At 52.1% G+C, this 14,629-nt stretch overlaps 6 protein-coding genes across 6 annotated transcripts; all 6 read left to right on the plus strand.

Moving 5' to 3' along the window:
* Positions 1 to 782: 782 nt before the first annotated feature.
* Positions 783 to 2,300, plus strand: NECHADRAFT_35857 (uncharacterized protein; the record flags this gene model as incomplete). Its single annotated transcript, XM_003052348.1, has 4 exons — positions 783 to 987; positions 1,041 to 1,964; positions 2,011 to 2,058; positions 2,110 to 2,300. 4 exons carry the CDS (start codon positions 783 to 785, stop codon positions 2,298 to 2,300), a joined length of 1,368 nt encoding a protein of 455 aa, XP_003052394.1.
* A 1,219-nt stretch (positions 2,301 to 3,519) lies between these two features.
* NECHADRAFT_91608 (uncharacterized protein) lies at positions 3,520 to 5,353 on the plus strand (the record flags this gene model as incomplete). The annotated part of the gene is made up of 6 exons (XM_003052349.1): positions 3,520 to 3,559; positions 3,615 to 3,743; positions 3,789 to 3,817; positions 3,870 to 4,180; positions 4,235 to 4,361; positions 4,415 to 5,353. The coding sequence occupies 6 exons, from the start codon at positions 3,520 to 3,522 to the stop codon at positions 5,351 to 5,353; spliced, it is 1,575 nt and encodes a 524-aa protein (XP_003052395.1).
* Positions 5,354 to 5,941: 588 nt separating this feature from the next.
* Positions 5,942 to 6,411, plus strand: NECHADRAFT_77309 (uncharacterized protein; the record flags this gene model as incomplete). Its single annotated transcript, XM_003052350.1, has 2 exons — positions 5,942 to 6,053; positions 6,107 to 6,411. 2 exons carry the CDS (start codon positions 5,942 to 5,944, stop codon positions 6,409 to 6,411), a joined length of 417 nt encoding a protein of 138 aa, XP_003052396.1.
* A 701-nt stretch (positions 6,412 to 7,112) lies between these two features.
* NECHADRAFT_1558 (uncharacterized protein) lies at positions 7,113 to 9,151 on the plus strand (the record flags this gene model as incomplete). The annotated part of the gene is made up of 3 exons (XM_003052351.1): positions 7,113 to 8,038; positions 8,140 to 8,857; positions 8,906 to 9,151. Coding segments are annotated over 3 exons (1,890 nt in total), but the record flags the coding sequence as incomplete, so codon positions are not given.
* Positions 9,152 to 11,032: 1,881 nt separating this feature from the next.
* Positions 11,033 to 13,008, plus strand: NECHADRAFT_36715 (uncharacterized protein; the record flags this gene model as incomplete). The annotated part of the gene is made up of 9 exons (XM_003052352.1): positions 11,033 to 11,081; positions 11,143 to 11,468; positions 11,518 to 11,558; positions 11,602 to 12,041; positions 12,092 to 12,320; positions 12,376 to 12,587; positions 12,643 to 12,655; positions 12,707 to 12,735; positions 12,782 to 13,008. The coding sequence occupies 9 exons, from the start codon at positions 11,033 to 11,035 to the stop codon at positions 13,006 to 13,008; spliced, it is 1,566 nt and encodes a 521-aa protein (XP_003052398.1).
* Positions 13,009 to 13,506: 498 nt separating this feature from the next.
* Positions 13,507 to 14,064, plus strand: NECHADRAFT_77312 (uncharacterized protein; the record flags this gene model as incomplete). Its single annotated transcript, XM_003052353.1, has 1 exon — positions 13,507 to 14,064. The coding sequence occupies one exon, from the start codon at positions 13,507 to 13,509 to the stop codon at positions 14,062 to 14,064; it is 558 nt and encodes a 185-aa protein (XP_003052399.1).
* Between the last annotated feature and the right edge of the window lie 565 nt (positions 14,065 to 14,629).

A 14,629-nucleotide genomic window follows, 5' to 3' on the forward strand; every position in this document is an offset into this window, starting at 1 on the left:
CAATTGCTGACGCTCAACATGCAAGGGACTCGTCCAAAAAACTTGCCTCGAGACCGAAGACAATATTGTCGCCACTGGGTTTCTTGCTCATCACGTAGCATGACTATCATCCGATAAACATGCCAGCCCAAAGACTCAACATGAAGCTATTCAGAAGATGACAAGAGGATCATTCTTATTATTTAGCCCTACTGAGCGCACGTGACTGTAACCCCCTCCCCATCACACATCACCACCAACTCGCAGCTTGAGCCTCAATGAACATGGATGCATGGCATCAACCGCGTGAATATTGACATTATTTCCACCGGATCCATCCATTACCGACTCAAACCGCCTCCTCTCCCCCCGTGATGAATTCCCCCTCGCCCAATGGTTTGATCCATCGGCAGGTCTCCCGATCCGACCCACCAAAGTGGACTATGCTCTCCGGCCCAGACCGATCATGTCGCTGGCAAATTTTGTCGGCTCTCAGAATAGCTTCCCAATGCGGCAATGGCGACATATGGGTCCAGAAATAGATGACTAGGTCTTGGCCTTGTAAGCTTAATTTTTTACTACTGCTCTCAAAACAGCTTCCGAATGAGTTAGTCGAGACCCAGAGTTGGAGTTTTGAAGACGTAAACGTGTGGATTCTGGGTATCGACAGTGTCGACGATGTCGGATCTGGTGTTGTATAAATATGGCGGTGATGAGGCTCTTGGGTTAGAGCATCAGGGCAAGAATCTCAGGAAAGCACGACAAGATTTTAGACTGCGACTCTCGCCATGAAGAACCAGCAGATGGCTTCCGCTGTCGAATCGACACTCTCTGAAAAGGGCCCAGTCGTTGATGTGGAGAGCGCACCGAGCTCTGCTGCTCCATCTATCCCTGATGCTGGCCAAGACTCGGATGATTCCTTGGACTCTTTGGGGAAAGATATCGAGGGAGACCTCGCTGCTTGGGCATGCGTGCTTGGGTCCTTGCTATTTCTGATCCCTTCCTTCGGTAAGTACATCCAGGTTCACTCTCATCACCTAACAACTAACAGCCCATGACAGGTTTCATGGCTTCCATCGGAACAGTTCAGTCTTACCTCAGCCTCAACCAACTAAGCGACTATTCCGTCAGCCAAGTTGGTTGGATCAGCGGAGTGTACCTATTCCTCTCCCTCATCTTTAACTTCCAGATCGGATCTATCCTAGATCGATACGGACCTCGGGCTCTTAGTCCCGTCGGAGGCGTGTTTTCCACGGCCACTTTCCTCCTACTGGCCGAGTGTAAAACCTATTGGCAGTTTATGCTGTGCTTTGGTGTCTTTGGAAGCATTGGCACGGGTATCGACTGCACCACGGCTATTGGCGTGGTTGGGAAGCTCTTCGTTCGCCGTCGCGGCTTGGCTATTGGCACGGCAGTTCTAGGAACATCCCTCGGTTCCATCATCTTTCCCCTCCTCTTGCGCTCCACGTTCCAATCTCTCGGATGGGCATGGTCGATGAGGATCGTGGCCCTAGTCGTGGGCATGGTATCGGTACTGGGAGTCATCTGCTTCCTGCCCTTTGACCGACTGGTTTCCGCCAACTCGACCTCCACCAAGGCCAAGGCTGAAGGTTTCTCACTTGATCTGTCAGCATGGAGAAACCCGACCTTTGTGTTTGTGTCGTGCGGCGTCTTCCTGATCGAGTTTGTTGTCTTCGGCATTGGTGGGCTCTTGCCAACCATCTCAGTCGGCGCCGGCTTCACAGCCGAAGATGGATATACTCTTCTTTCCATTCTAGGTGCTTGCTCTTGTGTTGGCCGTTTCAGCATGGGCTTTATCGGTGACAGACTCGGAGCTCTGAACTCAATGATCGCGGTCTTGATCCTCACTATTGTCTTCATGGCTACGATCTTTATTCCCTTCAGTACCACCTCAGCCCCTCTTCTGTACACCTTCAGTGCACTTTGGGGGTACTGTTCGGGGTCTTTTTACGCACTCTCGCCTGGTAAGTCTAACCTGACACTTGCTTGAAGCCAGCTAACATTGATCAGTCTGCACAGGTAAAACATGCGAGCCCAAAGACTATGCGAGATACTATGGTGCGTATTGGAGCCGTTCCATCCTTCGTTCTAATGCTAATAAGTAATCAGGATCTACCAACTTTTCGGTTGGCATCGCACTGCTGCTGGCCAATCCTCTCAGTGGCATTATGTTGGAGAAGCTGGGCGCTCAGCCATTGGCATGCTTTTATCTTGCCATTGTCTCTGTCGCGGGCGTCTCTTTCACTGTGGCCCGGGGTTTGTTGATTGGGAACTTTACTACCTTCAAAACGAAGATGTAGATTGCATTCGATACGGCGTTGGTTACTTTGGGTTGAGCATTTTCGACAGTTGAGCATCATGTGGAGCAAAAAGCATTGGGTTGAAAGGCGGCATACAAAAAAATATTGGAATTGGATATGAGAAGGAGATAATGTCATAATTAGGAGCAGATAAAGAATCGGGGTTTTCATTGGCACGAGGAAAGTCGGAGTATGAGTCCGTGATGGGACGCTATCTGTGGTGTCGCAATGCTTGTCTCTGCGAAATATTTCCAGTGTTTTTTTTTGCATGGTTTCATTTGTGTTGCCAGATGGAGTGAACTGCGTACCCTAGACGGATGCTGATGACCCGACGGAGCAATTCATTACTGACATTGGTGTCAGAAGGTGAACCAAGGCCTGCTGGTCCATGGCTTTGATCTCACTCTGGTCTCCGACAGTAGGGGCTGAGTGGATGTACCAGCTAAAGCGGCAGGGCATATCCGAAGATGTCAATCGCATCCTTTAAGGCTGGCTGGAAAACTTCTAGAATATTTCTAGATCAGCACAAGCGAAGGACGGACAAGCCTCAATCCGAAAGTCAAGACCGGCATCGGAGGTCCGGCTCGTCGCCATGATCCGTCCGACAGCCCGGGGCCGGTAAAACCTCTAGGTTGATCGGCAGGGCTCATGTACTGAGGTGCGCAAGGGATGACCCGAATTGAAGACGCGGCGCTTATGTTGATCTAAAGGACGAGTAAGCAGCAACACCGACTTTCCTCTGTACGCCCAAATTATAACATTCACATTCCTGGATCACGTACATCTTCTCAACGTCGGCGAAACATGTCAACACCGACCGACAATCCCCAGAGTCGGACGCGCGGACCAGAGAAACCCCCGGAGTCGGGCAAACTCCTCACAGCGCCCGTGGGACACCATGGCCTGATGGATTCTCAGCTCGGTACACCTCTCCAGTGAGATTGCCGCGTTTTATCTAATCCATCTCATCAAATTTCAGGTTCGCCGGTTCTCATAGGTCAGCTCGTCTAAACGCGCGGGACGCATTTCCGCGCTCTGGGCACGAAACGCTGTGATGCGTCGTGAGCGGACCCGCGAGAATTCCGCCCTGCAGGACCTTGATGGGGTCTCAGGCTTTCAGCTGGGCGTTTTACGTTGGGAGACATAAAATATCACGCGAAGGGCTTCTGTTTGAAGCTACTTGATAGTTGCAAAGGTGGAAAACAAGAGGCTTGTAGATATGGCAGAGCAATCACCTCGCGTAGCCGTTATCGGCCTTGGTAAGTACCTCCCGCGCTAGTCGAAGCCATACGGAGGTGTACTGACGATGGACAGGCGTTCTTGGCCTCGTGGCCGTCAAAAACTTGACTGAAGAGGGCTTCGATGTGACGGGTTTTGACCGCAACAGCTACGTGGGAGGATTATGGCATTACACAGACGAGGACAAGACCTCTGTTCTCCCCAGTAAGACGAGTGTCCCTCCAGACACGCAGTCCTAACACTCAGCAGCGACTATCATCAACATCTCCAAAGAAAGGGTAACCCACCTGACTCTAGACCATCACAGGTCGGCATGCTCACTATAAACAGGGCTGCTTCACAGACTTTCCTTTTCCCGACGATACACCCAGTCATTGCACAGCCGGACATGTGCAAAAGTACCTCGAAGACTATGTAGAGCACTTCAACCTGACTTCCAGGCTGCGACTGAGCACAATAGTCACTGGTGTGCATCACGACGATGAGCATGATCGCTGGATAGTCGACGTCGAAGGGTCAGGCCCAGAGTACTTTGACAAGGTCGTCATCGCTTCGGGGATCAACTCTCGTCCTCATGTTCCCAAGCTTGAGGGTCTGGAGCAATTTGAGGGTGAGGTGCTGCACTCGCGTGCATTCAAGAGGTACGTTTTTACCTGTTGAGACATCGTGAACTTTACTCACTCACTTTCTTTCAGGCCTGAGCTCTTCAAGGGCAAAAAGGTGGTTGTCGTGGGCATGGGCAACACGGGCGCCGATACCGCAGCAGCTCTCTGTGGCCACGCCGACAAGGTCTGGGTGTCTCACAACCATGGAGCCTTGGTGGTGCGTATCCCAACATCTCCCGCCCAAGGCGACAATATTGACCAAACTCGCAGATGCCACGCGTGGTAAATGGAGCGCCCTTTGATCATACTCTAACAGCCCGCAAAGCTGCATTTGCCGGGTTCCTCGAGTTGAACTTCCCGCGCTTCTTCGAGTGGATGTTCAACACCATGTGCAAGAAGATGCAGGACAAAGCCTTCAAGATCCGTCCGGAGTGGAAGCTTAACCCCGCACCGCCGATCAAGCACGCCGTGCCCATCATCTCGGACAATCTGGTGGATCTGCTCGAGTCTGGAGACATCATCTCGGTCAGCGGTCTGAAGCGCGTCGTGGGACCAAAGGAGGTTGAGCTTGATAATGGCACGTGTCTTGATGCTGATACCATCATTTGGTGCACCGGATACAAGACCGAGTTCAATCTGCTCGATCCCAGTGTTGATCCCACGCGCAACACCACGCCCAAGTGGGCGGCAAGCATCGGATCGCGTGGAAAGCCTCTGGCTCGTCTCTACCAGAATGTCTTCTCGCTCGACTATCCTCAGTCGCTTGCCTTCATGGGCACCGTAGCTTTCGCGACGGGCGCATTCCCGTTGTACGACCTCTGCTCCATGGCCGTGGCGCAGGTCTGGAAGGGCACCTCTCCCCTCCCATCCGTCAAGGAGATGAACAGAGCCGTCGATGCCCAGCACGACTTCATCTGCAGCATCGCCAAAGACGGAAGCGCAGTCCCCGGATGGGTGCGCCAGCACGAATGGATCGCGTGGGCCAACAAGGCGGCGGGCACCCAGGTAAACGAGCACCTCGGATGGGGATTGACAGGATGGAAGTTTTGGTTCCAAGACCGGGCGTTTTATAAGATGCTGATGGATGGCATCTACACTCCGTTCCTGTGGCGCGTGTTTGATGGGAAGCGCAAGAAGTGGGATGGCGCGAGAGCGGAGATTGAGAAGGTGAATGCGTACGTGGAGGCGGCTAAGAAGAAGAATCAGTAGAGGATTATTGTGGACATTGAATGGTACGTACTTACTGAAGAGAGTCTTGAGGCTTTTTGGAATCATTTCGGATGCTTTAGGTTGGATATCGCGCAACGCGTCAGATCTCTCCCGACTCCAAGATCCACGCCGCGATAGCTCAATCTGTAATCGCAAATGAGCCACTCACGAGGGACTATCGCGACTCCACCAAGAGTGGATTACGCTTCGGATGCTTCTATCGGAGGCTTTGCTGCAGAGGGCACGTTACGAAACCCTCATGTCATGTTATGGAATCCTTCGATCTGGTCAATTTGTCAGATTGATCGTCTTGTTGCTCCGTCTTGGCAGAGTAATCCTTTGCCGCCCCGGGTGAGAGAGCGATAATTACTCATCCAAAACGAAAATTAGGCCGTCCATGTAAGATCCTCCAACTCGGAGGATGTACGAGATGGAATATCCGTAAGAGTACGGAGTTACAGCGATGTAAGATGCAAGTATATAAACTCAAGTAAAGATCAATTAGAATAGCTCAATTCAATCCATCGATTAACAGACTCACGACTTTACAAACTCATCTCTTTCCCACTACCGATCAACCATTACATCATGTCTCACCTCGAGTATTCGGCTTATGAGGGCGCCGGCGAGTGGGCCCGCGACACTCTGGGCTACATGCAGACTGTTCGAGTGGGCGATAGAATCGAAGCCAGCGGCCAAGGTAAGTCTCTAATGGTATACAAGCTCAGTTAGACGCTAACGCGCTCATCACAGGCGGCTGGACTTACGGAAACGGCACCCTTACCTTTTCCGAGTCCGTCTTAGAGCAAATCGACCAAGCCTTTGTCAACGTCGACACGGCGCTCAAGGCTGCTGGAGGAAAGGGCTGGGATCAGGTCTTCCGGGTCAACTCATACCATCTCTCGATCACGCCCGAGGTCACGGCCAGGATGGGTCAGAACTTCAAGAAGTGGATGCCCAATCACAAACCCATTTGGACCGAAATTGGTGTCAAGGAGCTGGGCGCGCCCGGCATGGCGGTTGAGATTGAGGTTTCGGCGCATGATCCTAAGGCGTGAGGTTGAAAGGGGATGGTGCGGTATTTGCATCTAAATAAATCACATCCGTATCAAATTCATCACGTGGCACATGAAAAAAGCGCGTTTCAGCAAGAAAGCAAGGCTATCGTTGTCTATAAAGGTCAAAGGCTGAGGTTCAACATGGGACCTTCATGTTCGGAGAGGGCCCCCCTCTCTCAGCGTTGAATCCATAGAGTTGAGTTCAACGTTAACCATACGAATTTTTAAACCCAATATGACTATCCCAGCCGCAACGCAATCAAACACCCTTCATTTAATGACAACGAGTTACAAGAATCAAGAGAAACGCCGCAAAAGCGACAAACTTCCAGCTCGACGTGTGGCTCTAGGGTAGCACCCTCCCAGGCCCGTGATCCACATTCCGCTGACTAACCCCCCTCCATTCGCCCCCCACCACTTCCGTCTAGCGCGCTTTTCTCCGATGATCGCGAGCCTCGTTTTTTCTTCTTCGCGACCAAGGCCGAAATTGTTTCATCAATCAACAACGCCCTCGAAATACCGCAACCATGGTGCGCAACAAACCGAACAAGAAGAAGGGAGGACCGCCAAATAGGAATAACAGATCCTATCGCCCGTCTCCTCCCCCGCATGATCGCGGTCGCATCGAGTCCGACACTTGGCGACCCGACCGCAGACAACACGACCTGCCTCCTCGTCCCCCGCCGCGCGGTGATTTCCGACCAGGCGGCGGTGATTCATATAGACCGCGAATGCCTCAGAGTGACTTCACTTTCCGTGTTGACAAGCCCGCTGGAATCCAGGATTACCCATCCAACAACTATCGCGGTTCATACGATCGCCCGCGCCGAGCCCCAGGTCGTGGACGAGGTGGCCGACGATGGCAGCCACCGCCTCATCCTTCCGAGAGAGCCATCGTTTCTAGCGCGACAGCAAACCTTCCCGAAGAGCGCCTAGGAGAAGAGGGTACTGCCAAGTTCCGACCCATCGACGAGCTTTCGGACGATGATGAGCTTGAGATGGACATTTCCGACTCCGAGGAGACCGAAGGCCCCTCCAAGAAGCGCGCCAAAACCGGCGACGACTCTGCATCTGGTGATGCCGCGCCTAAGTGGTCCAATCCCGATCCATACACAGCACTTCCGTGCCCCGACGAGAGTACGCGGAAGAAGCGAGATATGGTGAAGCTGATCCGAAAGGCTCGAGTCGAAGATGAAACCGCTGCCAAACTTGCCGCCTCAACCGAAGCCGAGGACTTTATCTCGTTTGATCTCACTGAAGATGAGGCCAGTGAGGACGAAGTGGTAGAAGTCCCCCCTCCCCCACGTGAAGCGCCGCCGCCACCACCGCCCACGAACGCCCCCTCTGGCCCGAAGGCCTCGACTGGACCTCTCAACGCGGTAAAGGAGCCTCTGCCAGCTGGACCCAAGCACCTACCTCTTCCTCCGCGAGACACTGGTGGCCCTCTCGGCTCTCGCAAGCGAACAGCGAACGACGAGATCAAGCCTCCCGACTATGGCCAACTCAAGAAGATCAGCACGAAACCTTCTAAGGGCATGCTGCTGTCGAACTGGCAGCCCAAGTCAAGCGAGGATCCCTGCCCTTGGGCCACAGTCGACCATTCTGCTACAACAGACATGGCGTTTCGGTAAGTTTGCACCACCTCAACATATCGCGTGTTGCTTGCCGCGATTGGCCCAGGCAACACGTCGACACAGTCACCACTTGAGTCAGACTGACGCATTCTAGGCTACACAAGGAGATCATTGACTTTTACGAATACGTGAGACCCCGCGATTTCGAGCAGCGCATCCGCGACAACCTTGTCGAGAACCTGCGAAAGGCGATGCGACGCGACGGTCGAAACTTTGCGAGCGCGACAGTCCACCCCTTTGGATCCTACATGTCCGGCCTCTACCTCCCCACTGCAGACATGGACCTGGTTGTCTGTTCAGCAAGTTACATGCGAGGTGGTCCGCCGACTTACCTGGCAGCCAAGAGCTGGCTATACAAGTTCTCCAAGTTCCTCACCAGTCAACGCGTTGCAGATCCTGATTCAATCGAGGTCATTGCGCATGCCCGGGTTCCCCTGGTTAAGTACGTTGACAAGCAAACTGGCCTGAAAGTGGACATTTCGTTTGAGAACCTGGGCGGTGTTCAGGCCGTCGATACATTCCTCCGGTGGAAGGAGCTCTATCCTGCCATGCCCATTCTCGTGACTGTGATCAAGCACTTCCTCCTCATGCGTGGTCTCAATGAGCCTGTCAATGGAGGCATTGGTGGTTTCTCGGTTATCTGCCTGGTGGTCAGTATGCTGCAACTCAACCCACAGGTCCAAAGCCGCAGTCTCGTCCCTGAGCACAACCTTGGCGAGATGCTCCTCGAGTTCTTGGAACTGTACGGTCGTGATTTCCGCTACGAGACCAACGCCATCTCCCTCACCCGGCCGGTTGGGTACATTCGAAAGGTGTGTTTCATTGCATCTATTCCCTCCGCTTTGCTGACCATCTCCCAGAACGACGTGTCGACTTTCAGCTACAAGAACAAGGATCGCTTGTCCATCATCGACCCCAATAACCCTGGCAACGATATTTCGGGCGGATCATCCAACACCCCGGCCATCCTGTCCCGTTTCCATGACGCGTTTAACACGTTGCGTGATAGGATGACGGCTCTTGCCCGGAACCCGAATCGAGGAAACATCCTGGAGGGGATCCTAGAGGGCGATTACTCGTCCTTCCAGATGCAGCGAGACTTTCTCCGACACTGTCATGAACAGTACATCGGACCTTGTTCCTCTTGATTCACCTTTTGCTGATGCCTACACTTCATTATACCCATCGGTTATACATGCATGATTTTGATGTCGGAGTTGCGGATATGAAAATGGATGTTTAGACGGGAGGCATTCACGACGACCCGGTGGCAGCAAAGACACGGTCTTGCTTTTGCATTGTTTTGATTTCGCAATCTGTAAATTAACGCCGTCATGACCTGGAGGCTGGCTCGAGTTTGGCGCAATTGGCTCACAGCTTTCTATGCTGTCTCTCCGCATGCATCAGCTTCCCTCGGATGACGGCCTAGTGGCCGACAATGACACAAATTATTCTTGTTTGGGCTACTAACCTTTGCTTGCAGTGACGATGAGTCGCGACGTCGATGTGATGGCAGCTCCTGTTGCTGTTGCACAGGTTGCCTTGCTGACAAGTTTCCAGAACCTTTGCTTACCTTGCTCGTCTGGCGTTGCCCGCAAGATTCGCATTCAACACCTGTTTGCCGGCTGTAGCTGATAAACACCTCGTTGTCTTTGGACGACACCTTTTCTCACTGCTTGCTCTGCTTTACGCAGGGTGGCGGAGAGGAATCCCATCCTGGCGGTGAAGGAAGTGGATGGTGATGGCAACACGCCAGTATCACCAACTCTTTCGGCGAATGCCTAGAACAACCGCTACATGCCGAAGACAACTGTTCACCATCATGTGTAACAAATCGGCGATCAGAATGCGAACCTCAGTTCATTGCTGACAGACAGCCAACAAGGAAGCGTAACGTTGCACTGTCCCTGTCGGGCATGGATTGCCATGCCCGCGTCGGATATCGGGAGAATGGTAAACCGAATGGCCGGGGACATTATTGCCGGGGAAAAGGTGGGAAGCACGCAGTTGAAGCAAGCTTGATGCTAAGGTTACTTGAACATCCCTGTTCCTGTTCCCCTGACAAGCAAACCAGGGGGTGGTTTCTTTATTCCTTCAATTGAAGATCTATGCACGACCGGGGTAGAGAGTCGGCCCTACTGAAAGCAGCCACAGGGGAGGCGTCCTGCAGTCAGGCGAGATTGGTGACGACACGTGAGAGCGAAAGATGCTGTACAAGTGAACTGATTTGAGGCTTGTGACGATCCGGGGATACTCGGACCGTTAACAGTCAACGGTGAAGGATTTCTTTCCCGGTCCCCTGTCCCTTACCCGCCGCAACCTCATGGCAGAGCGGAAATGGATCTCTCCCCCCCTGAGCCGATATACCTCGGCGAGTGCCGCCCATCATGCAACAAGGATCGGTATCCTGCTGACGTCGATCTTGCGGGGAAAAAGGACTTTTAAACCGTGGAGTGATGTTTGAAAGGGGGGAACTTTGGGTGCCGGCTGCCGGATAGGAATATAGCCAAGGATGCTATTCCCATGCCAAGGTCCACTCACACATGACACAGAACAATTCTGCCTATTTTCGAAAACCCTTCCCCCCCTTGCGTGTTACTGCGTGTGACCTACTACACGACAGTCTAGGCTGTGAATCAATTTGGCGAGAACATGCGCTTTGCTCAGAAACACCTCGTGGAACTTGACAATATGCTGATCCTTTACCAAACAACGCAGGTAACCAAACCTCCTCCATCCTCAATGCTACACAAAGCCACCACTGATTCGGCCCGTGCAACGGTCGGTTCGTCTCTTTCCCCTCTTGGGGCATCTTCTGACTCAACATACGGTACATGGCCTGAATCACCCATGAACAAACATATGAATGCAGGGGTTGTCCCGCTCTTCTTTTAAGCAGCACACAGCGCCTGAAAAAAACCATGGGGTCACCACATGCGTCAACTTTGTTGAGGCGGATACTCGACCCCTTACGCCACATAAACGCCATGTATCAGGCTTCAAATGTTTACTTCATTTGCGGCTTCGCCGCCATAGGTACGCCTCTGCAGGGCTTGCCTAGCCCCTCTCTTGGCAGCTTTTTGACTTTGAGGCTCAGGCGGCGGACTGTTCGGTTTTGACATTTCGTCCATGTCGGGTGTTCTTGGCACCGAGGCTTATAAGCAGTACTTTGACAACCCCAAGTCGTATCGCCAGGGCGCCATCACGGCTTCCATGCCGGCTGGATCCCTCGTTGGGTCTTTGTTTTCGTCGTTTCTTGCTGATCGGTACTCGAGAAGGGTTGCTCTTCAGATTAGTTGTATTCTATGGATCGTTGGTAGTATTCTGCAATGTGCTTCGCAGAATATTGGTATGCTATGCACGGGACGAGTTATTGCTGGGTTTTGCGTTGGTATTGCTAGTGCTGTTGTTCCCGTCTATCAGGTTCGTTGGAGGTTTTCTATAATGTGGTTTCAACTACTGACAGGTATAGGCCGAGATCGCCCCTAAGGAGATTCGAGGACGTGTTGTCAGGTGTGTACCCCTTTCACACACTCAAACCATCCTAACAGTACAGTTTGCAACAATGGGCTATCACTTGGGGTATCCTCATCCAATACTTCATCCAATACGGTGCCGCAGCCGGCATAGACGGCGGCCCCGACGACAAGAACCAGTCAACAGCAGCCTTCCGAATCCCCTGGGGAGTTCAGATGGTCCCAGCCTGGATCCTCCTGGTCGGTTTATTCTTCTTCCCGTCCAGTCCCCGATGGCTCGCCTCGCAAGACAGGTGGGAGGAAGCACTCCAGACGCTGGCTAACCTCCACGGAAAAGGCGACAAGACGCATCCGACTGTCCTGGCCCAGTACCGTGAAATTGAGGACTCGTTGCGGTTTGACCGTGAGGAGGCTGCTAATAGCTACAAGAACTTGGTTACGAGGAGAATGATTAAGCGTGTGATTCTGGGCATGAGTATTCAGGCTTGGAGTCAGCTGTGTGGCATGAACATTATGATGTGTATGTGGAAGCAACTGCTGATGTTGGGAGTACTTACTGACTGGGTACAGACTACATCGTCTACATTATGGAGGGCGCTAACATTGCCTCTCCTCTGTTGACGGCGTCTATTCAGTACATCATCAACGTGCTGTTGACCCTGCCCGCTATCTTGTATCTGGACAAGTTCGGTCGTCGCCCGGCTTTGGTCATTGGGTCATTCCTCATGATGACCTGGCTGTTCATCACAGGCAAGTTACTCGAGCAATTATCCAAGTTTTTAAAGCTAACAGGGAATAGGTGCTCTGCAGCAACACTATGGACAGCCCCAGGACGATCCCGATTCAGACGTCAGCTGGGTCGTCAAGGACAACCGCCCGGTGTCGTCGGCCATCGTTGCGTGCTCGTACCTTTTTGTTGCTACCTTTGCCACGACTTGGGGTCCGACTTCATGGACGTACCCTGCTGAGATTTATCCGTCTCAGATTCGAGCCAAGGCTGTGTCTATCAGCACATCGACTAATTGGTTCTGGAACATGGTCCTGGCTTTTGCCGTGCCGCCTCTGCGTAAGCATATCCTACCCATCAAGCTTTGAATGATTTGCTAACATGTTGTGAATAGTGTGGAACATCAAGTAAGCTTTTGTGGAAACTCTTGAGAATATGCCACTGACTCATGAATTTAGCTACAAGATGTACTACATCTTTGGCACTTGTAGGTACCACATCTCTCCCAAGTAACTCTAGCTAACATTCCACAGTCAACGCCGCAGCCTTTATCCACATGTTCCTCACAGCCCACGAAACAAAGGGCTTCACCCTCGAAGAAATGGACGACGTCTTCGACTCTGGCCACCCAGCCTGGATCAAGCACAACAAGGTCAGCCGCCTCGAAAACCTCGCCAAGGACATTGAAAAGGGCAAAGTCACTGTCGTGGCTCCTGGAACTGGCGAGGCTGTCGAGGTTGGGAAGGAGGAGAAGAATTGAGAGATTTGAGCGTTGTTGTTTTTTTGAGCGTAGCGGTGGTTTGATGAAGCGTTGATGGAGCGTTGATGCCATGATACCTTTACCTTCTTTGAGGTCGAAAAGTTGAAGATATTTTGCAGAAGGGTTTTACTCTGGTCGCACATATTTCTTTTATGATATCCATTCTTTTATGCGACAATAATAATGAGCTCGACATATCAACTCTTATTTTATGTCTCACTCTCTGCTCCGTGTCAATGGGAAGAGGTGCTCTAACAATACGACCTAATAATATTCAGATCGCGCCAACGTCATCCTCGTATTGGAATCTCCATCGTGATAGGGCAGATAATTCAGCTCTCAGGGGTTGTGCTACTAGTTCCAGAACTATTGCTTTTGCTTGACCACACTAGGACTAGGTGGCGTCAAAGCTCAGGGGCAATGTTGATAAATTCAACGCCAACCCCATCTTTTTCTGCTCCTTTCCACTTCCACATCTCCATTCTCTTGGCTCCTTCAATGCCTTCTGCCAAATCTTTCGCCGTTGCGGCCTTGGCTGCCTCGGGGGTCCACGCGAGCGCGTGTAAGCCAGGATCAAGTTCAACGGCTCTCGCGGCGACAACTACAACAGAACCCATTTCATCAAGCACTACGGCTGAAATATCGACGACAATCACGGAAGCTCCAACCACCACGTCTGCGTCCACGACTGCGACTTCATCATGCACATCGTACACGCTGAAAGACGACACTGGCGACCTCAACTGCGGCATTGTGGGTCGCGATGCAAGAGAACCTCTTCCGTATGGCGACTCTACTTCTCTGGAAGACTGTGCGAAGAGCTGTATCGAGGATCAGGGCTCTGACGAGTCGTGCAAACTCTTCGAGTACACCCCTGACGAGACGAATGGTACAGACGTCTGTAGGCGATACGCGGATTATTTCTTCACCGCGGACGAGTCGGGTTCCAGTCGGTATTATGAACCTAGCTGCTTCGAGTGTGTGAGGGGAGAGCCCAACCCTCGAGGTGGTAGAGGTGGAATCCGAGGAGGAGGGCGTCGTCTGCGTCGGAGATAGGGGCTACGGGGATGGGATGAGGTTACATTGAGTTTAGGAGAATTTCTGCGAGCCGTTTTGTGGCTTGTGTGTGCCTGAGTTTAGTCTTTTCTGTATGCGCCACCACATGCCATGAAGAGGGGGAGCTCGGCAAGGAACTCTCCGCGTTGTTTCTTGTTAATCTGGAACAGAAATGACCATTTGATGTTGTGTTATATGTAGCCAGTCGGAAGAAACAGCGAGTTCTCTTCATGTTTTCAATACGGCTTCATCGCCTCTATTGAATTAAGTAAAGGATGAAGACAAATCCCGAAAATGACTGCCCAAGGAGGGGAAGAAAGAGGAGAGCTGGCGGCTAATGCACCACTTGAATCACATGGCAAGAGAAAACATGCATTAGCGGCTAGGTACCTAAATGTTTGTTTCAACGCTGTCACGCCGAGAGATGCGAAAAATGAGAGCTGTAGTGGATTTAAGGTTAATGGTGACTGCCGTGTGCGAATAAGCTCATCCGAGGCACACTTAGCTCGGCCGGGAAATTAATTGTGAATGCCGTGAACAGCCTGCCTCGTGTAATATTGTCCAT

Source organism: Fusarium vanettenii (genome assembly GCF_000151355.1).
Source record: "Fusarium vanettenii 77-13-4 chromosome 3 genomic scaffold NECHAsca_2_chr3_3_0, whole genome shotgun sequence".
NCBI classification, from domain to species: domain Eukaryota; kingdom Fungi; phylum Ascomycota; class Sordariomycetes; order Hypocreales; family Nectriaceae; genus Fusarium; species Fusarium vanettenii.